A 27,034-nucleotide genomic window follows, 5' to 3' on the forward strand; every position below is an offset into this window, starting at 1 on the left:
TCTAATTCTCTTTTTTATTGATATCATTATCATTATAAATATCATTACCATTATCATTGTTATTACTAAAACAATTCTACTTCATTTTTCAATTTGTGTAATACTAAAAAACATTAAGCATCATCAGAATTGCTTATAAATAGTTTTGTTTGATTGTTCTTATATGCCAACCAAGCAATGGGAGAATAAGTGTTTCAAAAAAGGAAACACTTTCAAACTCGCCCAAGTCCACCACTCAAATGTGAAATTTGGGAGCCATTTTGATGATCATTGTCACGTTATTGTCTCTGTCCAGCAGGACTCGAAATGACAATGTACAAAAACAACAAACACAATTTACTGTACGACTACACCTGGAGAACAACAAGAATAATAATAACCATAGTCATAATAATAACAACAACATTTATAACAATGATAGTAACAAAAACATAACAAATACGATAATACATTAGTATTTGGAATGGGTAACATGAAATGAAACTTCACTGCTTTTCCATGGAGTAATATTGAAACTGGCTTTATTGTTGAGCCAAAATGGCTACTTTAATTCCATCCAATTTTGACTGCTTACTGAGACCAGGCTCCGTACCAAGGGCCTGTGCGATTTCAGATTTGTGAACTGGGTGGGGATGCTCCTTTTTTAGGATACAAACAGACTGTCTTGGACCCTCTATGACAAGACCTTAGCCTTTCTCACTATGACTTAAGGCAGGAGGGGTGTACAAATAAAACACCTTCACAACTACCCCTTTATCCCCTCTTTAGAGCGAGGGTAGTGCCCATAGCATGCTCCTCGCAATAGAACCACAACTTTAAGACCATGGTGCTAGCTTGAGCACAGTGAGAGACTGGAAAGTATCTTCTCTCAGTGATAGGAGAAAGGAAGAGAGTGATGTTTGTTTGTTTGTGTTCGGGCCTGGATTTCATAATTAGAGCGAAACCAAAAATGAAACAACAAAGTACCTGTATAAAGGTTTAAAATGTAATTCAGACAGCAGTTCAGCTGGAGTCGTCAAGTAGATGGGAGGGAGATTGTAGGAGAGGAAGAATGAGAAGGGATAGAATGGAGGGAGGGAGGGACACATGGAGACGTGATAGTAGATTTATTGCAGATGGGGTGGCAACTACATGGAATGTTGATCATCATCATCGTCATCTCATCATTTCCCTCCTCTGTGATTTGTGTAGGGGCCTGTTCCTAATTTTAAACTTGCAAAGCTGTACATGTAAATAGATAACATACATTTGTCTTTCCTGATTGACTCTCTCTCCTCCCTGTCCCTCTCCCTCGTCTTCTGGGGCGTATACAAACCAACCAACCAAACCCCATGTCCATCAACCCTTCCATTACCCCTTCTCTTTTAAAACCCCAACTCCTTTCATCCTACTTTACTCACCCTTACCCTCACCCTCACCCTTACCCTTACCCTCACCCTCACCCTTACCCTTACCCTCCCAAACCCCTTTTTCTTTAAATCTTTCAATTCATTCAGTCTCTCTTTTTCTCTCTCTCTGTCCCTCTGCGCCCATCCTTCATTCGTTCAGTTCGTCTCTAGACCTTGTCCAGTAGAGATCTCTGGCAGTAGAGGAGACGTCGTGGCGTCCCGTACTTCCTGAAGAACAGCAGGGCTCCCAGAGTGAGGACCACGCAGACCAATAGGAGGAGAGGGATCACCACGGCCGCAGCCGTGGCCCCGCCTTCTGCCTCCTCCACCTCGATGATGATCACTTCCTCCTCGCCGTCCCGCTTCTTAGGCTCCTCCCCCGCGCAGCCCATCCATTCGCTGAGCACCGACTTGGGGTAGCCCGACTCCACCCTCATGTGCTGGTTGTTGAACTTCCAGTACTTGTTGGCTTTGTAGAAGTAGGTGTAGGCTGGAGAGAAGGTTAGAAAAGAGAGAGGGAGGATGAAAGGTCAGATATAACTGTCATTATACACTGGGTGGTTCGAGCCCTGAATGCTGATTGGCTGACAGCCGTGGTATATCAGACCGTATACCATGTGTATGACAAAATATTTATTTTAACTGCTGTAATTTAGTTGGTAACCAGTTTATAATAGCAATAAGGCACCTCGGAGGCTTGTGATATATGGCCAATATATCACGGGCTGCGTCCAGACACTCCGCGTTGCGTCGTGCCTAAGAACTTAGCCGTGGTATATTGGCCATATACCACACCCCCTCGGGCCTTATTGCTTAATTATGATACATTACCTTCAGAAATTGCAGTGGTCTATGATAGCCTCCTCTAACATCACAAAAGCACTGTAATATTTATCCTTTTCAATTGATATAATGCTCAATGGCACTCTAACGAACATCTACTTTAACATGCACGTTTTGACACACTTACATCCTTCTTCGCTCATGATGGCAGCCTTAATATTGTCGGGGACACCCTGCCATGTGTTGATGGGTTTGGGGTAGTCTCTGTCCACAGTCTGGGACTCTTCATTGAAACGGTAATACCTGACAGACAGAGAGAGGCAGTTATGGAGAGGGACAACAGAGGGAAAACAACCAGAAGAGAGGAAGAGAGGGAAGGATAGAAAGGTACACAGAAAAAGTAAAGAAATGAAGAACGGAATGAAGGATGAAAGGCAACTCACTTGGTCCCTCTGAAGTAGTATGTCTGTCCGGTGGGAGTGTAGAAGAGGGCAGCGTCCAGCTTGTCTTTGGGCAGCCCTGTGCCCAGCTCCTTCAGACTCTTAGGATAACCCTGCTCCATACTGGACTCTGTGAACACCCAGTACTTGTCACCTGGAGGGAGGAAGAGGGGAGGGGAGGGAAGGAGGAGGAGGAGGGGAGAGAACATCTATAAGCGCACAGATCTGAAAAGGATATACAAACAAAACAATGAACGACTACCAGTAACTAAAAAGAGCTTATCAATGATAATGCAAAATCATCATGCAAAAACGGAAAAAGAGATTGCCAATTGAAGTGAACCTACCCTTGAAAAATACAAATTTGCCATCGTTCCTCTCATAGGCAGCGTTGATGTTTGGTGGTAGTCCCTTCCAGAAGTGACCGATGGGCATGGGGTAACCCTGGAGCACCTTGTTGTTCCGCACACGCCATAACCACTTATCCTGCACCAGAATAGTGTTTAAATAGTACCGTACATACACACAAACACATAGGTTCGGTAGTTGAGTGACTTGATGTGCCATTCAGTCCTTCTCAGTGGGTGTAAATGCATTTATGCCAATATGTGTGTATTTCTGTGCCATGTATTTCAGTGTGTTTATGTGTTAGTCTATGTAGTAGTTTATGTGTTCCATACTTACCTTAAAGACAAACATCTCCCCCCTGAGGATGGCGATGGTGTCGAAGTGTCCCTCACAGACATCTGGTCCGTGTCCGGGGGGGTCTGGTTTGGAGGGTCTGGTGGGGCGGGGGGGACGGGGGGGAGGAGGTGGCGCTCCGGATGACCCTGTGGTTGGACACATTCAACACAAAATGAGGAAAGACGATAACCAGAGGTGGACTTGAGAGAGAATGAGTGGGAACTGAGTTGACAAAATGAATGTGAAGTCCTTCATTCTGTGAACTAGATAAGAACTTCCTGCCCTTTTAGCATTCCTGAATCATTATAAAGAGACAGTTTGTTTTAAATATTGCTGTAACATTCCAGGAACATTGCTATAACATTCCAGGAACATTGATAGAACATTCTAAGAACATTGCTACCACATATTATTCCATGAAAGTACACTCTTTGAAAAAAAGGTGCTATCTAGAACCTAAAAGAGTTTGGCTGTCCCCGTAGGAGAACCCTTTGAAGAACCATTTTTGGTTCCAGTTAGAAACCTTTTGGTTCCATGTATCACCCTTTTGAGTTCCATGTAAACCCTTTCCACAGAGGGTTCTAGATGGAACCCAAAAGAGTTCTACATGGAACCAAAAAAGATTCTACCTAGAATCAAAAAGGGTTATCCTATGGGGACAGCCAAAGAACCCTTTCGGAACCCTTTTTCTAAGAGTGTAGGAGTTTACCATAGATTGCCTGGATGCCGCGGCGATCGTCATCAGGCAGCTGGAAGTTCTCGGTGTCCATCCACTGGTAGAATGGAGCCATGATGGCAGACGGGTCGTTGGAGTGTTCTAGACCCAGGGCATGACCCAACTCATGGACCGCAACCAGGAACACATCATTACCTGCAGAGGGAGAGAGAGAGAGGGAGAGAGAGGGAGAGAGAGAGGAGGAAGAAGCAGGTGGAAAGAGGGAAAATACAGTTTGAAAAGAGAGTAAAAGTAGCACGTTCACCAAACAAAGTACAGACACGCCCTAACAGTACTGTATAATTCAGACTGACTGAATTCCAACTTACAGACAACCCAGTGAAAAACACTCAGGTGTCTATTTTCACTCGCTCCCACTCCCTGTACCTCCTGTGTAAGTCTCTACGCTTCTTCTCCTTCGCTTCTCATCTCCTCTCTCCCCTGGTCTCACTCCTCTTTCTGATCATCTCTCACCTTCAGTGGAGGCTGGTGGGGGGAGCTATAGGAGGACGGGCTCATTGTAATGGCTGGAATGGGATAAATGGAACGGAGTAAAACGTGGTTTTCATGTGTTTGACACCGTTCCATTCGTTCCATTCCAGCCATTCTAATGAGCCCGTCCTCCTATAGCTCCTCCCACCAGCCTTCCTGCTCACCTTCTCCCCTTCCTCCCCCTCTCTCCCCTTCCTCCCCCTCTCTCCCCTTCCTCCCCCTCTCTCCTCTTCCGCCCTCCTCCCCCTTCTCCCTTGTCTCTTACCCCCTTGGTCGACATAGCCGGTAGTCCAGGGTTCGGCATTGTCAAAGTGCGTGTCGCCCCCTATCCCGTTCCCGGGGAAGTACGCGTGGGCCAGGAAGCCGCCCTCGCCATCAAACGGCGTGCTGTCGCCATGGAAACCCTCGGAGAACGAGAGCATGATGTCAGCGTACTTGTCGACCTTGTCCCGGATGTGGCTGTAAGGGATCTCACGGAAGCGGAGAGGGATGACTGCCTCCCACACCTTAAACGCCCGGCGGATAGCCTCGTATGTAGCGTGCTCCCCTATCTTAGGGGTGTAGTTCTGTATGCTAGGTGAGAGACAGGGAGGAAATAGCAGATTTTACGTTTTAAAGGTTTATACACTGCTCAAAAAAATAAAGGGAACACTTAAACAATACAATGTAACTCCAAGTCAATGTTGTTGTCAATGCTGTTGTGCAAATGGAATAGACAACAGGTGGAAATTATAGGCAATTAGCAAGACACCCCCAATAAAGGAGTGGTTCTGCAGGTGGTGACCACAGACCACTTCTCAGTTCCTATGCTTCCTGGCTGATGTTTTGGTCACTTTTGAATGCTGGCGGTGCTTTCACTCTAGTGGTAGCATGAGACGGAGTCTACAACCCACACAAGTGGCTCAGGTAGTGCAGCTCATCCAGGATGGCACATCAATGCGAGCTGTGGCAAGAAGGTTTGCTGTGTCTGTCAGCGTAGTGTCCAGAGCATGGAGGCGCTACCAGGAGACAGGCCAGTACATCAGGAGACGTGGAGGAGGCCGAGGAGGGCAACAACCCAGCAGCAGGACCGCTACCTCCGCCTTTGTGCAAGGAGGAGCAGGAGGAGCACTGCCAGAGCCCTGCAAAATGACCTCCAGCAGGCCACAAATGTGCATGTGTCTGCTCAAACGGTCAGAAACAGACTCCATGAGGGTGGTATGAGGGGCCCGACGTCCACAGGTGGGGGGTTGTGCTTACAGCCCAACACCGTGCAGGACGTTTGGCATTTGCCAGAGAACACCAAGATTGGCAAATTCGCCACTGGCGCCCTGTGCTCTTCACAGATGAAAGCAGGTTCACACTGAGCACATGTGACAGACGTGACAGAGTCTGGAGACGCCGTGGAGAACGTTCTGCTGCCTGCAACATCCTCCAGCATGACCGGTTTGGCGGTGGGTCAGTCATGGTGTGGGGTGGCATTTCTTTGGGGGGCCGCACAGCCCTCCATGTGCTCGCCAGAGGTAGCCTGACTGCCATTAGGTACTGAGATGAGATCCTCAGACCCCTTGTGAGACCATATGCTGGTGCGGTTGGCCCTGGGTTCCTCCTAATGCAAGACAATGCTAGACCTCATGTGGCTGGAGTGTGTCAGCAGTTCCTGCAAGAGGAAGGCATTGATGCTATGGACTGGCCCGCCCGTTCCCCAGACCTGAATCCAATTGAGCACATCTGGGACATCATGTCTCGCTCCATCCACCAACGCCACGTTGCACCACAGACTGTCCAGGAGTTGGCGGATGCTTTAGTCCAGGTCTGGGAGGAGATCCCTCAGGAGACCATCAGCCACCTCATCAGGAGCATCCCCAGGCGTTGTAGGGAGGTCATACAGGGACATGGAGGCCACACACACTACTGAGCCTCATTTTGACTTGTTTTAAGGACTTTACATCAAAGTTGAATCAGCCTGTAGTGTGGTTTTCCACTTTAATTTTGAGGGTGACTCCAAATCCAGACCTCAATGGGTTGATACATTTGATTTCCATTGATAATTTTTGTGTGATTTTGTTGTCAGCACATTCAACTATGTAAAGAAAAAAGTATTTAATAAGATGATTTAATTCATTCAGATTTAGGATGTGTTGTTTAAGTGTTCCCTTTATTTTTGTTGAGCAGTGTATATAATAAAAAAGGATCTTCTAAAATGTGTATTGGTTCTTGCTCTGCATTCTTATGTGCAATTTTGTGCAGTCTTTGCTCGATGCAATCTCAATATGATTCAATATGATTTTGATTGATTAATATTCCTTAAGAATTCTATTAGATCTAACAAGTTACTTGAGATAAATATGTTATTTGTAGTGTATGTGTAATTCTTATATGTGAAAAGTTCACTTTAAAGGCTTAAGAGGACATTAGACTCATTGCGTACATAAAAATAAACTTTCAAAGATAATTCGTAAAAATCCTAATAACTTCACAGATCTTCATTGTAAAAGGTTTAAACACTGTTTCCCATGCTTGTTCAATGAACCATAAACAATTAATGAACATGCACCTGTGGAACGGTCGTTAAGACACTAACAGCTTACAGACGGTAGGCAATTAAGGTCACAGTTATGAAAACTTAGGACACTAAAGAGGCCTTTCTACTGACTCTGAAAAACACAAAAGAAAGATGCGTGAACGTGCCTTAGGCATGCTGCAAGGAGGCAGGAGGACTGCAGATGTGGCCAGGGCAATAAATTGCAATGTCCGTACTGTGAGACGCCTAAGACAGCCCTACAGGGAGACAGGACGGACAGCTGATCGTCCTTGCAGTGGCAGACCACGTGTAACAACACCTGCACAGGATTGGTACATCCGAACATCACACCTGCGGGACAGGTACAGGATGGCAACAACAACTGCCCGAGTTACACCAGGAACGCACAATCCCTCCATCAGTGCTCAGACTGTCCGCAATAGGCTGAAAGAGGCTGGACTGAGGGCTTGTAGGCCTGTTGTAAGGCAGGTCCTCACCAGACATCACCGGCAACAACGTCGCCTATGGGCACAAACCCACCGTCGCTAGACCAGACAGGACTGGCAAAAAGTGCTCTTCACTGACGAGTCACGGTTTTGTCTCACCAGGGGTGATGGTCAGATTCACGTTTATCGTCCAAGGAATGAGCGTTACACCGAGGCCTGTACTCTGGAGCGGGATCGATTTGGAGGGAGAAAATCATGGACTGAGTTTGTTGCATGCAGGCAATCTCAACGCTGTGCGTTACAGGGAAGACATCCTCCTCCCTCATGTGGTACCCTTCCTGCTGGCTCATTCTGACATGACCCTCCAGCATGACAATGCCACCAGCCATACTGCTCGTTCTGTGCGTGATTTCCTGCAAGACAGGGATGTCAGTGTTCTGCCATGGCCAGCGAAGAGCCCAGATCTCAATCCCATTGAGCACATCTGGGAACTGTTGGATCGGAGGGTGAGGGCTAGGGCCATTCCCCCAGAAATGTCCGGGAACTTGCAGGTGCCTTGGTGGAAGAGTGGGGTAACATCTCACAGCAAGAACTGGCAAATCTGGTGTAGTCCATGATGAGGAGATGCACTGCAGTACTTAATGCAGCTGGTGGCCACACCCGATACTGACTGTTACTTTTGATTTTGACCCCCCCCCTTTGTTCAGGGACACATTATTCCATGTCTGTGGAACTTGTTCAGTTTATGTCTTGTTATGTTCATACAAGTTTCTGAAAATAAACGCAGTTGACAGTGAGAGGACGTTTCTTTTTTTGCTGAGTTTATTAACTGTGTGTCGTAGGAGTAAAGCTGTGCAGTCTTACCTGAAAGTGACCTCTTGTTTGTCCCACTTCAGTCCCTGTACGGCGTATCGCTTCCTCCTCAGGTTGCTCTTCAGCTCGGAACCAAACTTGTCTGGTACGCCACAACGCGGCCGCTTCATCGCCCTGGCAACAGCAAGACACACCTGTTTGTTACCTTTACCATGTTACAAACTGTACAACCTCTATTTCTGAATAAATAATTAAAGCGCTTATAAATGGGTTTAGTACCACATCTGGGGTAATTGATATCACTTAAAGTGGGTTAGCTGTTCTGTATACAATTCTGAGACTACAATTCTCACATGTGCTTTAAAAACAAGTCAACAGCATGAATCTTTATCAATAAGTTATGCGCATATGGCGCTTGTAACGCCAGGGTAGTGGGTTCGATTCCCGGGACCACCCATACGTAAAAATGTATGCGCACATGACTGTAAGTCGCTTTGGATAAAAGCGTCTGCTAAATGGCATATTATTATTATTATAATAACGCTGAAATATTTGCTTTCTTTGTCCTGGTCACTCAGGACTCACTGTAGGGTGTTGGTGTCCATAGATCCGGTGACGGTGAGGCCGTAGAACTTCTGCATGGCTGTGATGGCCGTATTGATGGACTTGGGGGAGCGGATAGCCTGGGCTCGGACGTCACCTGGAGGCAGGTAGCCATACTGCTGAAGCCACACCTGGGATAGAGAGAGGGGAGGGTAGAGAGGGTTAGACCCTGGACAATACAATGTCTTTGAAGATAATGATGAAAAAGGACACTCACACATGGTTACATGGCAAGGTTTAGACAGTATTGGCAAACACACCCACACTACACACACACAGATACACAACACACACTCACACATCGCTCTCTCTCTTTCTCTCTCTCTCCCCTCATTCCTCTCTCTCTTTCTCTCTGGAGTTTCCCACCATTTCCATCAGCTAGAAACAACACAGAAACCCACCCATTCATGGCTATTCTATGATTTGCCATACAGTCAACTGAGAGAAGCAGGATGTCATTGTAAATAATGTTTTGTGTGTACGTGTGTGTGTGTCTGTGGGTGTGCCTGTTTGCCTACTTACAGTGCTTGTCTGAACGTGCATGGGTGAGTGTGTGAGGGTGACAGAGAGATTGAAAAAGAAAGAAAGAGCGAGCGAGCGAGAGAGAGATGTGTGGGTGGATGGAAGTTTAGTATCCAGTGTTTGAATAAACTGATGCAAAGCTGACATTGAACCAAAACAGGAACACACACACACTCCCTTCCTTCCAACAGTAAACAGACAGAGATTGGTCAGACTGAACACACACACACAAAATTATTATTTTTAAACCTATTTTTATTGCAAGAGAGTTACTGCAATGTTATTCCATTTATACACATTAAAAACTTGCTCCTTAGCTTATGCTGGGCATAATGAAAGGAAACTGTGACTTTGTTGTGGGATAGTAAGGCGAGATGAGGGAAGAGAATAGAGCCAAATAAATCACAGTAGAACCATAACACTGATATCATCTTAGACGTGGATGCCCAGAACATTTTTTATTTCACCTTTATTTAACCAGGTAAGCCAGTTGAGAACAAGTTCTCATTTACAACTGCGACCTGGCCAAGATAAAGCAAAGCAGTGCGATAAAAACAACAACACGGAGTTACATATGGAATAAACAAAAACGTACAGTCAATAACACAATAGAAAATCTATATACAGTGTGTGCAAATGTAGTAAGTTATGGAGGTAAGGCAATAAATAGGCCATAGTGCAAAATAATTACAATTTAGTATTAACACTGGAGTGATAGATGATGTGCAAATAGAGATACTGGGATGCAAATGAGCAAAATAAATAACAATGTAAATAACAATATGGGGATGAGGTAGTTGGGTGGGCTAATTACAGATGGGCTGTGTACAGGTGCAGTGATCGGTAAGCTGCTCTGACAATTGATGCTTAAAGATAGTGAGGGAGATAAGTGTCTCCAGCTTCAGAGATTTTTGCAGTTCGTTTCAGTCATTTGCAGCAGAGAACTGGAAGGAATGGCGGCCAAAGGAGGTGTTGGCTTTGGGGATGACCAGTGAGATATACCTGCTGGAACGCATACTACGGGTGGGTGTTGCTATGTTGACCAATGAGCTAAGATAAGGCGGGGATTTGCCTAGAAGAGATTTATAGATGACCTGGAGCCAGTGGGTTTGGCGACGAATATATAGTGAGGGCCAGCCAACGAGAGCGTACAGGTCACAATGGTGGGTAGTATATGGGGCTTTGGTGACAAAACAGATGGCACTGTGATAGACTACATCCAATTTGCTGAGTAGAGTGTTGGAGGCTATTTTGTAAATGACATCGCCGAAGTCAAGGATCGGTAGGATAGTCAGTTTTACGAGAGCATGTTTAGCAGCATGAGTGAAGGAGGCTTTGTTGCGAAATAGGAAGCCGATTCTAGATTTAACTTTGGATTGGAGATGCTTCATGTGAGCCTGGAAGGAGAGTTTACGGTCTAACCAGACACCTAGGTATTTGTAGTTGTCCACATATTCTAAGACAGACCCGCCGAGAGTAGTGATTCTAGTCGTGCGGGCGGGTGCAAGCAGCGTTCGATTGAAGAGCATGCATTTAGTTTTACTAGCGTTTAAGAGCAGTTGGAGGCCACGGAAGGAGTGTTGTATGGCATTGAAGCTCGTTTGGAGGTTTGTTAACAAAGTGTCCAATGAAGGGCCAGATGTATACAAAATGGTGTCGTCTGCGTAGAGGTGGATCTGAGAGTCACCAGCAGCAAGAGCGACATCATGATATACACAGAGAATAGCGTCGGCCCGAGAATTGAACCCTGTGGCACCCCCATAGAGACTGCCAGAGGTCCAGACAACAGGCCTTCCGATTTGACACATTGAACTCTATCTGAGAAGTAGTTGGTGAACCAGGCGAGGCAATCATTTGAGAAACCAAGGCTATTTAGTCTGCCAATAAGAATGCGGTGATTGACAGAGTCAAAAGCCTTGGCCAGGTCGATGAAGACTGCTGCACAGTAATTTGCAGCGGAGGGTGCAGAGCTGGTGGCCGGGGTAGGGGTAGCCAGGTGGAAAGCATGGCTAGCCGTAGCAAAATGCTTATTGAAATTCTCCATTATTGTAGATTTATCGGTGGTGACAGTGTTTCCTAGCCTCAGTGCAGTGGGTAGCTGGGAGGAGGTGCTCTTATTCCCCATGGACTTTACAGTGTCCCAAAACTTTTTGGAGTTAGTGCTACAGGATGCAAATTTCTGTTTGAAAAAGCTAGCCTTTGCTTTCCTAACTGATTGTGTATATTGGTTCCTGACTTCCCTGAAAAGTTGCATATCGCGGGAGCTGTTCGATGCTAATGCAGTACGCCACAGGATGTTCTTGTGCTGGTCAAGGGCAGTCAAGTCTGAGGTGAACCAGGGGCTATATCTGTTCTTAGTTCTGAATTTTTTGAATGGGGCATGCTTATTTAAGATGGAGAGGAAAGCACTTTTGAAGAACATCCAGGCATCCTCTACTGACGGAATGAGGTCAATATCCAGCCAGGATACCCGGGCCAGGTCAATTAGAAAGGTCTGCTCGCTGAAGTGTTATAGGGAGCGTTTGACAGTGATGAGGGGTGGTCGTTTGACCGCGGACCCATTACGGACGCAGGCAATGAGGCAGTGATCGCTGAGATCCTGGTTGAAGACAGCGGAGGTGTATTTAGAGGGTAAATTAGTCAGGATGATATCTATGAGGGTGCCCATTTTTACGGATTTAGGGTTGTACCTGGTAGGTTCCTTGATAATTTGTGTGAGATTGAGGGCATCTAGTTTAGATTGTAGGACGGCCGGGGTGTTAAGTATTTCCCAGTTTAGGTCACCAAGCAGTACGAACTCAGAGGATAGATGGTGGGCAAACAATTCACATATGGTGTCCAGGGCACAACTGGGGGCTGAGGGGGGTCTGTAGCAAGCGGCAACAGTGAGAGACTTATTTCTGGAAAGGTGGATTTTTAGAAGTAGAAGCTCAAACTGTTTGGGCACAGACCTGGATAGTATGATAGAGCTCTGCAGGCTCTCTCTACAGTAGATTGCAACTCCGTCCCCTTTGGCAGTTCTATCTAGATGGAAAATGTTGTAATTCGGGATGGACATTTCTGAATTTTTGGCGGCCTTCCTAAGCCATGATTCAGACACTGCTAGAACATCAGGGTTGGCAGAGTGTGCTAACGCAGTGAATAACTCCAACTTGGGGAGGAGGCTTCTGATGTTGACATGCAAGAATCCAAGGCTTTTACGGTTACAGAAGTCAACAAATGATAGCGCCTGGGGAGTAGGAGTGATACTGGGGGCTACAGGGCCTGGGTTAACCTCTACATCACCAGAGGAACAGAGGAGGAATAGAATAAGGATACGGCTAAAGGCTTTAAGAACTGGTCTTCTAGTGCGTTGGGTACAGATAATAAAAGGGGCAGATTTCAGGGCGTTGTAGAATAGATTCAGGGCATTATGTACAGACAAGGATATGGAAGGATATGAGTACAGTAGAGGTACACCTAAGCATTGGGTAACGATGAAAGAGGTAGCATCACTAGAGGTACTGATTGAGCCGGTCTCCGTGTGTATGGGGGGGTGGGACAAAGGAGCTCTCTGAGGCTGGTTGAGCGGGACTGGAGGTTCTACAGTGAAATAGTACAATAAGAACTAGACCAAACAGCAATAGGCTAGGCATATTGACATGGGAGAGAGGCATAACGCAATCACAGGTGTTATTCGAGAGGGCTAAGACAACAACTGGTAATGGCGGCGAAAGTTTGGGCTGAGGCTAAACAGATAAAAAGGATAGGGTACCGTGTAAAGGAACAGTCCAGCAGGCATCAGCTGTGTAGCTGAGTGATCATAAGGTCCAGTGAACAGCAATAGCCGGGAGATGGGTCTGGTTCGAGGCTAGCTCAAGGCTAACTGGTGCATCGGGACAAGTGGTGAATTAGCCAACAACAGCCATTCGGTTGCAGCTAGCTAGTTGCGATGATCCTGTGTTAAGGTCCAGTGATTCAGTGATTCCGTCAGAAAATCCGATATGCTCTGGGTCGATAGCACGCTGTGCAGACCGATATTTGTCCAGGCTAGAGCTGGCTGGTAGGTAGTGCAGGCCACGGACAGTAGTGAAGACCGCTAACGGTGGCTAATAGCAGGTAGCTAGTTAGCTGGCTAGTTTTAGCCGTAGGTTCTTGATAAAAATAAAGAAATAATAGAATCCGTTCCACATTGGGTGAGGCGGGTTGCAGGAAAGTATATTTGGTTAAAGGATGGGAAATGAGAGAGAGAAAATATATACAAAAAAAAAAGACAAAAGAACTGCCTATTTACACGAGGACACAACACAATTCACGACCACACTGCTACGCCATCTTCTATTCTCTGTCAGAACCATGGGGGCTCATAGAAAATAGATGTGGGCTTAGCAGACCCAACATGTAGAGGGAGAGGGAGAGACAACTGTACTAACAACATCTATGATTCATTTGACATTTTAGTGATTTAGCAGAGGCTCTTATCTTTTTCCCAATGGGAATCGAATCCACAACCCTGGCGTTGCAAAGCCCATGCTCTATCAACTGAGCCACACGGGACCGCATCTGAGTAGTGGTAGTGAGGCTTTTAACCAGGTAAGATCATACTTAACTAGATTAAATATAGCTTAGAGACGATCCTGCACCATTCCCAGAAAGTTGTAAAAAGGTTGTATGCAAAATAACCATAGGACAACCACGCTCTCACCAAGCTGTAAGAAACATGGTTCTCAGAACGTTATGCGCTAGCTGGGTATAGCGTTTCAGTCAAATTTCGACCAAAGTGAAGTGCTAAACTTTCACCTATCTCTCTCTCAAATACAAGAGCAGTCATGCAGAGCTGCTTAAGCCTCTGGCCTTAGTCTAAAGCTACAAACTGACTGGATCAGTGCAACAGTCTCTCTGTGAGAGAGAGAGAGAGAGAGAGAGAGAGAGAGAGAGAGAGAGAGAGAGAGAGAGAAAGACGACAGAGAGAGAAGAGAAGAAGAGACGAGAGAGAGAGAGAGAGAGAGAGAGAGAGAGAGAGAGAGAGAGAGAGAGACTCAGACAAACATCAACCTAATGGCGATTATTCATTCTAGTCCAATGTAATGTCATCAAACATCATGGACAAGTTTGTTTATGTGTGTTGGTGAGAGACAAGATGAGTGTGTGTGTTTGTGTGTGCTGCACAGACAGGCAGTCAGTGAATGTCTCAATCTTTACCACAAATTCAGTCAGTGGAATTACACAGAATTCTTCTGTAATCCCAGAAAACCCCAACCCTCTCTCTCTACCTTATTCCATCTCTCGCTCTCTCTCCTTTTCTCTTAAAACCCCCAACCCTGTATGTCTATGTAATTGTATACATTTTATAGTTAGTTGGGTGAATATAGTCATCCTTCCTCTTTCCTAGAATGTCTCTCTCTCATGTCGTTTTAGTGGAGAGGTCTTTTTTAATATAGAGAAGAGTTGAATTTAAATGAGTGAGGAAACGGCTGGCTTGTACCTGGGCAGAGATATTACCACACCCAGCCACAGCAGACAGGGTGAAAACAAGGTTCAGTTATAGGCTAGGCTGCAGAGTGAGGTAAACTCATGTCTGTACTGTAACCGGCACCCTCTTTCAGCAAGACCTACACACTCTATCAATCCATCTGGTCCCCACCTCCAACAACCTCTCTCCATGTCTGTATATCTAACTCCCTCCAAGCTCCCACTCTCTCTCCATCTCCCTCCTTCTCTCTATCTGACTGCTCCCAGTGTGTGCTGTGGCTCCACTGTGGTGACGCGTCTGGCTCTGTGAAAACATTCAGCTCCGTAAGGATGAAAAGTTTCCCCCACACCGAGAAGACTCGTTCTCCTTCTCTCCCTCCCCCTCTCTCTCCCCTTCTCTCTGTCTACCTCTCTCTCTCCTTCTCTCTCTCTCTCTCTCCCCCCCTCTTGGTCTCCTCTCTCTCTTTCCTCCCCACTCAACCCCCAACCCTCTGCTCTCCCCATCTCCCAAAGCCTCACATCCCCCCTGACGACGCCAGCTATCCCAACATGCACCTCTCCTCTGGAACTCCCAGCAGCAGTTCCAGTCAAAGGTTCTATTTAGTAGGACTTCTACGTCGCTTATTGCCAGCCTTGGGGTAACTGCAAACCCATGTGTGTGTGGTCATAGCTTAGGGTCATGTGACTGCGGTTTTAGTAAACAGACGAAGTCCCTATAAATTACGCAATTTGCAGCGATTCATGTAGTCTAAGGAAATGCATTTCAACAGAGACATCTAATGAGTAGATTGATGACAAATATAGATCCGGTCCAACATTAGTAACATGTCTGTCATTAATTTAAACCAGCAGATAGTGATGCAGATGTAACTAATAATGTCATCACATCATATGACAGTCAGATCAGGTGCCACTATTGGTCAGACACTCATAAAGTGGCCTGATAATATACTAGTACCTACTGTATACTACCTACTGTATACCACCTACTGTATACTACCTACTGTATACTACCTACTGTATACTACCTACTGTATACCACCTACTGTATACTACCAGGGATGGGCAACTGTGATTGGGGTGGGGGCCACAAAATAACGGAACTCGTGACGGGCCGCAGTGACTTGTGGGTCTGTGTACCCACATCCATACCCCACCCCCACCTTGTGAGCAAAACATTTTAGCGGCCCCCCTGTGACAGTGAAGTGAAAAAAAATGTATTGTATTAATTCAGTAAATTGTATGTAAACTTCCGACTTCAACTGTATATACTGTATTCTATAATATTCTACTGTATCTTAGTCCATGCCGCTCTGTCATTGCTTGTCCATATACAGTGGGGAAAAAAAGTATTTAGTCAGCCACCAATTGTGCAAGTTCTCCCACTTAAAAAGATGAGAGAGGCCTGTAATTTTCATCATAGGTACACGTCAACTATGACAGACAATTGAGAGAAAAAAAATCCAGAAAATCCCATTGTAGGATTTTTAATGAATTTATTTGCAAATTATGGTGGAAAATAAGTATTTGGTCACCTACAAACAAGCAAGATTTCTGGCTCTCACAGACCTGTAACTTCTTCTTTAAGAGGCTCCTCTGTCCTCCACTCGTTACCTGTATTAATGGCACCTGTTTGAACTTGTTATCAGTATAAAAGACACCTGTCCACAACCTCAAACAGTCACACTCCAAACTCCACAATGGCCAAGACCAAAGAGCTGTCAAAGGACACCAGAAACAAAATTGTAGACTTGCACCAGGCTGGGAAGACTGAATCTGCAATAGGTAAGCAGCTTGGTTTGAAGAAATCAACTGTGGGAGCAATTATTAGGAAATGGAAGACATACAAGACCACTGATAATCTCCCTCAATCTGGGGCTCCACGCAAGATCTCACCCCGTGGGGTCAAAATGATCACAAGAACGGTGAGCACACGGGGGGACCTAGTGAATGACCTGCAGAGAGCTGGGACCAAAGTAACAAAGCCTACCATCAGTAACACACTACGCCGCCAGGGACTCAAATCCTGCAGTGCGAGACGTGTCCCCCTGCTTAAGCCAGTACATGTCCAGGCCCGTCTGAAGTGCATTTGGATGATCCAGAAGAGGATTGGGAGAATGTCATATGGTCAGATGAAACCAAAATATAACTTTTTGGTAAAAACTCAACTCGTCATGTTTGGAGGACAAAGAATGCTGAGTTGCATCCAAAGAACACCATACCTACTGTGAAGCATGGGGGTGGAAACATCATGCTTTTGGGCTGTTTTTCTGCAAAGGGACCAGGACGACTGATCCGTGTAAAGGAAAGAATGAATGGGGCCATGTATCTTGAGATTTTGAGTGAAAACCTCCTTCCATCAGCAAGGGCATTGAAGATGAAACGTGGCTGGGTCTTTCAGCATGACAATGATCCCAAACACACCGCCCGGGCAACGAAGGAGTGGCTTCGTAAGAAGCATTTCAAGGTCCTGGAGTGGCCTAGCCAGTCTCCAGATCTCAACCCCATAGAAAATCTTTGGAGGGAGTTGAAAGTCTGTGTTGCCCAGCGACAGCCCCAAAACATCACTGCTCTAGAGGAGATCTGCATGGAGGAATGGGCCAAAATACAAGCAACAGTGTGTGAAAACCTTGTGAAGACTTACAGAAAACGTTTGACCTGTGTCATTGCCAACAAAGGGTATATAACAAAGTATTGAGAAACTTTTGTTATTGACCAAATACTTATTTTCCACCATCATTTGCCAATAAATTCATTAAAAATCCTACAATGTGATTTTCTGGATTTTTTTTTCTCATTTTGTCTGTCATAGTTGACGTGTACCTATGATGAAAATTACAGGCCTCTCTCATCTTTTTAAGTGGGATAACTTGCACAATTGGTGGCTGACTAAATACTTTTTTTCCCCACTGTATGTATATACAGTTGAAGTCGGAAGTTTACATACACCTTAGCCAAATACAAACTCCGTTTTTCACAATTCCTGACATTTAATCATAGTAAAAATTCCCTGTCTTAGGTCAGTTAGGATTACCACTTTATTTTTAAAATGTGAAATGTCAGAATAATAGTAGAGAGAATGATTTATTTCAGCTTTTATTTATTTCATCACATTCCCAGTGGGTCAGAAGTTTACATACACTCAATTAGTATTTGGTAGCATTGCGTTTAAATTGGGTCAAACGTTTCGGGTAGCCTTCCACAAGCTTCCCACAATAAGTTGGGTGAATTTTGGCCCAGGTTTGTAGGCCTCCTTGCTCGCACATGCTTTTTCAGTTCTGCCCACAAATGTTCTATAGGATTGAGGTCAGGGCTTTGTGATGGCCACTCCAATACCTTGACTTTGTTGTCCTTAAGCCATTTTGCCACAACTTTGGAAGTATGCTTGGGGTCATTGTCCATTTGGAAGACACATTTGCGACCAAGCTTTAACTTCCTGACTGATGTCTTGAGATGTTGCTTCAATACATCCACATAATTTTCCTTCCTCATGATGCCATCTATTTTGTGAAGTGCACCAGTCCCTCCTGCAGCAAAGCACCCCCACAGCATGATGCTGCCACCCCCGTGCTTCACGGTTGGGATGGTGTTCTTCAGCTTGCAAGCCACCCCCTTTTCCCTCCAAACATAACGATGGTCATTATGGCCAAACAGTTCTATTTTTGTTTCATCAGATCAGAGGACATATCTCCAAAAAGTATGATCTTTGTCCCCATGTGCAGTTGCAAACCGTAGTCTGGCTTTTTTATGGAGATTTTGGAGCATTGGCTTCTTCCTTGCTGAGCAGCCTTTCAGGTTGTGTCGATACAGGACTTGTTTTACTGTGGATATAGATACCTTTGTACCTGTTTCCTCCAGCATCTTCACAAGGTCCTTTGCTGTTTTTCTGGGATTGATTTGCACTTTTCGCACCAAAGTACGTTCATCTCTAGGAAACAGAACGCGTCTCCTTCCTTAGCGGTATGACGGCTGTGTGGTCCCATGGTGTTTATACTTGCGTACTATTGTTTGTACAGATGAACGTGGTACCTTCAGGCATTTGGAAATTGCTCCCAAGGATGAACCAGACTTGTGGAGGTCTACAATTGTTTTTCTGAGGTCTTGGCTGATTTCTTTTGATGTTCCCATGATGTCAAGCAAAGAGGCACTGGGTTTGAAGGTAGGCCTTGAAATACATCCACAGGTACACCTCCAATTGACTCAAATGATGTCAATTAGCCTATCAGAAGCTTCTAAAGCCATGTCATCATTTTCTGGAATTTACCAAGCTGTTTAAAGGCACAGTCAACTAAGTCTATGTAAACTTCTGACCCACTGGAATTGTGATACAGTGAATTATAAGTGAAATAATCTGTCTGTAAACAATTGTTGGAAAAATTACTTGTGTCATGCACAAAGTAAATGTCCTAACTGACTTGCCAAAACTATAGTTTGTTAACAAGTGTCACGCCCTGACTCAAGGGACTCGTATTTGTTGAGTCAGGGTGTGTATTTTCTGTGTTGTGTTTTGCTATGTTGATTTTCTATGTTTAGATCTAGTATGTGTAGATCTATGTTGGCCGGTGTGGTTCCCAATCAGAGGCAGCTGTAGCTCGTTGTCTCTGATTGGGGACCATACTTAGGCAGCCTATTGGCACTAGTGGGTTGTGGGATCTTGTTCCGTGTTGTGTTGTGTTGCATTGCGTTGGACTTCACGTATCGTTTCGTTTATTCGTAAATAAACTTGTATGCATATCACGCTGCGCCTTGGTCCGTCCCGTCTATAAACGATCGTGACAACAAGAAATTTGTGGAGTGGTTGAAAAACGGGTTTTAATGACTCCAACCTAAGTGTATGTAAACTTCCGACTTCAACTGTATTCTTAAATTCCATTCCTTACTTAGATTTGTGTGTATTGGGTATATGTTGTGAAATTGTTAGAAGCACAAGCATTTCGCTACACCCGCAATAACATCTGCTAAACACGTTTATGTGACAAATAAAATGTGATTTGATTTGAGTTAGTGATGTAATAATGTGTCTGTAGACTATAAACTGCATAGCAACCTACCACAAGGTATTTAGCTAGAAGCAATTCTGCCATGTGTGAAGATACTGCAGATATTTGGGTTTCAAGCAAACTGAAAAGAGCTGTCTTCAGCCCTCTCAGTCCACACGTCTTTCATAGTGGATCTGGTTTTCTTTAGGCAGTGGAATTAGTGGTATCTTTTCCCGACTCTCTTTTTTAATAGTTCACTGACGCTGAGAGAGAGAGAGAGAGAGAGAGAGAGAAGAAAAAAACAGAGAAAAGGAAAATAAAACATTAAATGGGATTGACGTATGGAACGACAATGAAGGAAAGTGAGAAAAAATGGGTAAAAAAAGGGTCCGAAAATAGGGGACATGAGTATTAATGTTTCATTTTAAATTGAGGTAGAAAGAGTAGACTGAGTCAGTTGTTCCCGTTGGACGGTGCCAACGGAAAAAACAGAGACCAGAGTTTGGTCATGAGCGGCTCAGTCTGAGACACACATTAGCCTCCCTGGCCTGCTAGCGTGGCGTCCCACGTCTCTGACCCATTTACACCTGAACCAGCGCTACATGCTAATGCTAACTAAAGTACTGTTACTGTATATACACGCTTAATACAATGCAGGATACCTGAGTTCTATGCTAAAGGAACGTCCATTTATAACATAATAATACACTTGGCTACTATCAAGCCTACCCCTCAAGTGGCGAAGTAGGCCGAGTCAACAGTGGATGCTAGCTTGCACATGGCTCCAGTCTACACAATAACACACAACACAACCTTAGGTGTCCTATACACATATTGTTTCAATGCCAGTTTATGAGCCTCAATTTCCAACTTGGGTTCATATATGGATGTAACGATTCACCGATATGCATCGGTCCCTGGTTAAATGTTTAAGATATGAGTGTATAGGTCCGGGGGACCCCAAACCGATCCAAATGTAGCATGCACCCGTCAGAAAATCGATTAAAACATTAAGAATCGGCTATTCACATTTCTTTCTACCTTCCGAAAATACCTCTCATATTTTGTGACAACTGCATCCTCTCTCTCCTTCAGTGTCGAACTAAGCATGTAATTATGTTGACAGTCATTGATCTACAAGTCACTTTGCATGCCAAAGAACCCCAGGCAATATCAGTAGCCTAGTCAAACTGCTTGCTGTGCGCAGTTTTGCGTGCTCCGACCAACGAGAGGTGGGCCTATTCCTGATCTGGCACGTCTACCCTTTTTTTTTAACCTGCACTTCATGGTCGAAGCAGGATAAGAAGAGCAACTCACTCCGAGTCCATCAACTTCCAAACAGTCTAAACCATTCGATTATGAGACGGGGGTGAAAACGGGGGTTACACAAAGTTGTGCTATATTGGCTATGTCATAGCTAATTTTGAAAGATAAATATTGATACATTACGAGCTCTAATACTTTTAATCTGCAAAACGGACACATTAATTTGGGGTGATTGGGGGGGGGGTAGATTCCCAGTTTTCGTTATGGCTCAGCTCAGGTGCCTATACTGTACACCATAGACATAGACATATTTCACACACACAGGCACACAAAAGTCAGCTCAGACAGATCCAGCTCAGAAAGGCCCAGCTCATATTAGCAACAGATTTTAATTTAGAATGGAAAATTACTGTGTTTATGCATCGAATTGTATCGCATCGAATTGATTCATTCTCTAATCAAACCGAATCACACCAAAACATATTGTTCCTGTATCATATTGGAGCCCATGTATCTAGATACATATCGAATTGTCTTCAAAGGGAAAGTTACACATCCCTTAATCATCTGGGTCACGAAGGCTAAATCCTATGTTTACTGTTATACAAATACTGGATTCTAGGATGAAAACTGCAGGGATAGCACTTGAGTGGAATGGATAAACACACCATCTCTCCATAGACATCCATCGGTTGGTTTGTTTGCGCTGTGGCAGATCAGATGAACTGAATCTTTTCCTGCCTGAACATTTTTAAGTGACAGCAAGCACTTGTAGAACAGCATGCACCAGCACTTTTCCAACAGTGTGCTTCCACCATACAAAAACAACCCAGACTCCTCAGGAGCTAGAGGGAAGGCCTAACCATAGAAATATAATTACTAGAGCAGACATTCCCATTCAAGTGAATGCTCTGTGATGGGTGGATCGGCAGCAATATTGAGTATACCGATCATAGAAATAAAACTATTCATTCTATTTCTATGGTACCCACAATGTGGTTTGAGAATGTATTCCCATTCTAGTATTTATATTTATATGGGCCCAACCCCCATGGAATTGGACCCCTGGCATGATCTCCTCCCTCCCTGTGATCCCAAGACACACTAGTCACCTTGCCTCCAGATGTCTGCTGTTATCGTGTTTGAAGAAAACTTCAAGGACTTTCAGATTCAGACAGATATGTTGTGGAGATCTGTGAAATGGATCGTCTCATTTTCATTTCTTTCCACTTCCTTTGGCTAAGATAAAGTCCAACCAGCAATTTTATAAATGTGAGACAAGGTGTTTTTGTAAATAAAAGTGAATAAATCTAAATTAAGGGAGGGTTTTTTATTGGATTTATAGTATGTGCACAAAGTATTGTACATATATAGAGTAAAGGGATATTTTGCGATGTATCTCTTTTTGTTGATATCCCATTTAAAAAAGCACAGGCCGATCTTAAGAGAGCCCTATGACTGTGAATATTTGCTTAGCCATTCTCCTCACTCATCACAGCTTTAAGTGAAATTGTAGGCTTAGCCTCCCTGGCCTATCAAGTTGGACTCAGCCGGCAGTGACTTAATACTAAATCACTAAAAGGAATGTCAGAAAATTCCACTCCTACTTAGTTCTGTGCTTTCATACCGTAAATCGGTATTTGTCAGCATAAAATCAACATCCCATCATCTCGTCTCAACCCTATCCATTACTTAGCCTATTCCTCACTCTCGCACTCTGTTCTTTTATCCCTCCCACACAACAGACATCGTGTTTATCATAGGTTACCGTTACATACAGTGTACTACACACAGGTGATGTAAGCCAGAAACCGGTAATTAGTGATAATCCCATCTTCCATCATGGCTGCTATGGGCGCACATGAGCAGAGTAGGTAGAAGTTGCCCTCAACTGCTGTTCCAGGGTCAGATCTTTTCATATCTTGCTTATGGCATTCCTTGGGATTTGGAGTTGGGTAATCTGCCTACTCCCGTAGGAGCATGGGCAAATTGTATGGGCCTTTGGGTGGCATTATGGGTAGGATTTGGGATGGGTAAACGGATCCTAGATCTGTCATGGACCCAGCATCAACATCTGCAGTCTTATTGTGACACTGTGTATGCTTTATTACTGTCTCAGTGTTGTGTGTGCAGTTATTACGCTATTATCACAGGGTTATAGATGTTGTATTGATTGGTCCACTAACCTGTGGCCTCGAAAACGGACAGTTTCCCAGGCATTTCTGACTGGTTGACCATGTCTGGCTGACTACATAAAGAATAGGGTGGCATTTCGGACGTCCATCATGTCTGGCTGACTCAGACACCAGCTGTTTGTGGTCACTGAGTCAGGACCTGAGTTCCTCCAAGCATCCTGTCTTTCTTAGTAAGAACAACCTCTAGGTGTAGGCCAGGGAGGGCCAACACTGAAAAGACTAGGAGAAATGCATGAGCACCATTGGATACCTTTGACTTGGTTATTTCAGTCATGGCTAATATTGGTTATTCTTGATGGTTTTGGATGTATCCAAAAGCACACTGTGATGGATAGATAAGAGAGATCTGGAATTCCTGAAGAACAGATCTAGAATTACCCCAGGCAAGAGGCATCATGTCACCTAATAATTTTGAAGGGACACCATGATACAATATAGTGTGACAAAATATAGTGTTTGTGTAGGCTATAATTTAGTAGTGCCCCATCAGTTACAATGGGTATGATGCCTCTGTTGCTCCAGACAGAGTCTTCATGTCCAGTTTGCTAAAAGAGAGAACAGCTTCCTCTCCAGTCTCTCTCTACCATAAGTCAGTACAGATGAAAACCATTACCCCCCCACACCACAGCCCCAGTTTCTTAGAACAAAGCAGCTGACTTAAGTTTTCACAACTCTGTACTCCCCCCAACCCTCTCACTTCTCCCTCTTTTAAACCACAATTAGAGTCATGTTATTTTTCTAACTATTATTTGCAGTTTCATCTCTTTTTCAGATTCTACTGACATTTTCACTGGTTTTAACCTTGCCTCTCAATTGCCCTCAATTTAGAGATCATACCACCCCATCATGAAAATAGTGCCAATTATGAAGATTGGTACAGAAACTGTAGACACTATTGGCAATAACACATAGTAGTTATATACTCCCATGTTTCTCGTATAAACCTTAAGCAATGTCTGTCTTATTATACTTTCAGAGAGTTTTTAAAGAGTTTCTGAGTTTATGCATGTTGTCGTAATGATTTACCTCAGCTTTTACTTCGTTTTCCGTTGATACAACTCCAAAGAACAGTCCGCACGTCAGCGTCAGGATTTGGATCACCTTCTCAAGCCGGGGTAACATTCCTCTATATGTGCGAGTTACCCAAAAAAGAGGAGATATAGACAACCTCACAACGGGATTGCTTCTATTGGTTTTCCACGTTATCAATTATAATCCGTCGGGATGATCTTTAAAAAACAAAACAATATGCCACTAATCTGTCCTCATGGATACTTTCTTGCAACACTTCAAGTTCTGCACAACAAATCCTTTGTGGTAGCAAAAATCATAAATACATGTAAAAAAATATCCTACAAATCTGTTCAAAAACTCAAGTCCAGATGTTGGGGGGGAAATCGCTGCAATCTCAGCGCTTCATAGTTCCTCTCTCCTTTGTCCCCCCAAATTATGTTCTTCTTCTTCTTCTGTGGATTTTATATGGCGGTTGGCAACCAACTTTAAGGTGCATTACCGCCACCAACTGGACTGGAGTGTGGACCAGAGACAGGGAAGGTCTAAATCCTAGCCAATAATCTCGTCTCCCTAAGGAAACGAAATACATAATTAAATACTACATCCCCTGAAGATTTCCCCAGCAGTTCACTTAATCCTGGCTCTTCAACCCCATTACTCCTAACATCTAATAACAATCGCTCCCTTTCTCTCACATATTTCTGGCACTGAAATAGAACATGTTCCACTGTCTCCATCTCCTCCCGACAATGATCACACCTCCCAGTAGGATGTTTCCCCACCACTTTCAATGTAATATTTAGCCTTGTGTGTCCCAGTCTCAGCCTTGTGACTACACTTGTCTCCCTTCTCTCTCGGCCTGAGGACCTCCCCCCACATTTTCCTGGATCTTATACATATGTCTTCCCTTACTGTCCCTGTTCCACAACTCTTGCCACTTGTTTTTTAACCACTGTTCTTATTAATCCCTTGGTTTGTGCTTTACTGATTGACAATTCCATCTCAACATAGGATGTTTAAGAGCTTGCTTGGCAATAATATCCACTTCCTCATTCCCCTCTACTCCCACATGAGCTGGTACCCAGAGGAACATCACAAATACCCCCATCTGTTTCACCCTATATGTAGCGTGGTTCGTTCTGCGTTGTGTACTTTTAATTAGGACACTGCCATAACTGGAATTCAGATGGTTGGATAATTTGTATTCGACCTGCACACGAAGAGACAACACACAATATGTTAGCCCTTGGTGCAGTCACAACTCTCGGGCACCTGCGTGAGCACATAGAAATACTCCCGAGTTACATTTACGTCATTTAGCAGACGCTCTTATCCAGAGTTACAATAGGTACCCTAGTTAGCGAGCTCGGTGAAAGTTGTTAACATAATTATTTATATTGTCCACATTGTAACCAAACCTATAGTTGCGTAACAGCACTTTGTGTAACTTTACCACAGTTTTATATTGACAAATTACGGCGCCAAGGACAACATACCTTGCTAGTTGAAGGTCAGGCAAAATTAAACAATAAGAGTAAGTACAGATAACCCGCGATGGGACCAAACCAAAATATACAAAACTTTTACAATTAGGTGTATTTACAATATAGATATATAAAAATGTGTGTACACCAAAAAATAACATTAGCTATGCAGCTGTAATTAAATAAAGAAAACACATTGAATTATTACCTCTTGACCTGTCCTTGTGTGCAACTTGGTGCATAATCTAGGGGAACAACATCACACTACTACATATACAAACACTGCAAAACCTCATACAATACATCCTGTCTGCTCTGAGACACACATTAATTTAAGCTCATCAGTGCTGCACAAGGAGTCAGAGCAGATGTCTACCCTGTATGGCCTCACCTCCTCCACCCACTCTGCAGCCAATAGTATGGCCAACATCTCCATTGTGTAAACAGATAAATGATCTGTTGCTCTTTTCGTCACTGCCACCTTAAACTCAGGAACACTAAAAGCTGCTCCTGTCCTCCCTGTTTTAGGGTCCTTAGATCCATCTGTGAATATATTCAAGAAACATAGTATTGTGTTCTTAAATGTTAACTTACAACTGAATCTACTCCTTCCTCAACATATCTTACCCTCTCAAGCAAGCCTAGATCTACCACTGGCTGAGGGAGAAACCAAGGTGGGATAGCAGGAACAAGAGTTTCACAGAGGGGCTAAACTCCCTCCCAAACAACCCCATCTCTCTCGCTATGCAATTGCCTATCCACCCAAAGCTTATATTCACCTTTTTTGTAGGATGTGTAACCTTATAAATGTACCCAATATGTCATGGCTAGCTGTTGTCTTCTTAACTTTAACGGCATCCCAAATTATTTTCTTTATTTCCCTCTATATTGACATCGCTCTCTGACGTGTGGACTTGGATGGTCAGTGCCCTGAGCTAAATGCTGCATTCATGTGCTAGTCGGAACAAGGAGACTCGGTAATGTCCGACTTGCTGATTCGTTGAACGCGGCACATGTATAACTACAACCAGTTAGCAAATCTGACATTTCCTAGTGTCCTAGTTCCAACTAGCACGTGAACGCGGCAAAAGTCCTACAACAGACAAATAGATAGATAGAGAGAGAGACTTTAACTATTTGCACATCGTTACAACACTGTATATAGCCATAATATGACATTTGAAATGTCTGTATTCCTTTGGAACTTTTGTGAGTGTAATGTTTACTGTTCATTTTTTATTGTTTATTTCACTTTT

The 27,034-nt window shown here is 44.2% G+C and overlaps 1 protein-coding gene across 1 annotated transcript; it reads right to left on the bottom strand.

Moving 5' to 3' along the window:
• On the bottom strand, positions 1-24,732 carry LOC121572618 (matrix metalloproteinase-14). Its single transcript, XM_045225844.1, has 10 exons — positions 24,307-24,732; positions 8,850-8,998; positions 8,316-8,438; positions 4,768-5,075; positions 4,005-4,166; positions 3,296-3,441; positions 2,959-3,097; positions 2,615-2,765; positions 2,359-2,474; positions 1-1,878 (listed from the first exon to the last, which is right to left on the bottom strand). The coding sequence occupies exons 1-10, from the start codon at positions 24,400-24,402 to the stop codon at positions 1,556-1,558; spliced, it is 1,713 nt and encodes a 570-aa protein (XP_045081779.1). The 5' UTR covers positions 24,403-24,732; the 3' UTR covers positions 1-1,555.
• Between the last annotated feature and the right edge of the window lie 2,302 nt (positions 24,733-27,034).

Source organism: Coregonus clupeaformis, chromosome 16 (genome assembly GCF_020615455.1).
Source record: "Coregonus clupeaformis isolate EN_2021a chromosome 16, ASM2061545v1, whole genome shotgun sequence".
NCBI lineage: Eukaryota > Metazoa > Chordata > Actinopteri > Salmoniformes > Salmonidae > Coregonus > Coregonus clupeaformis.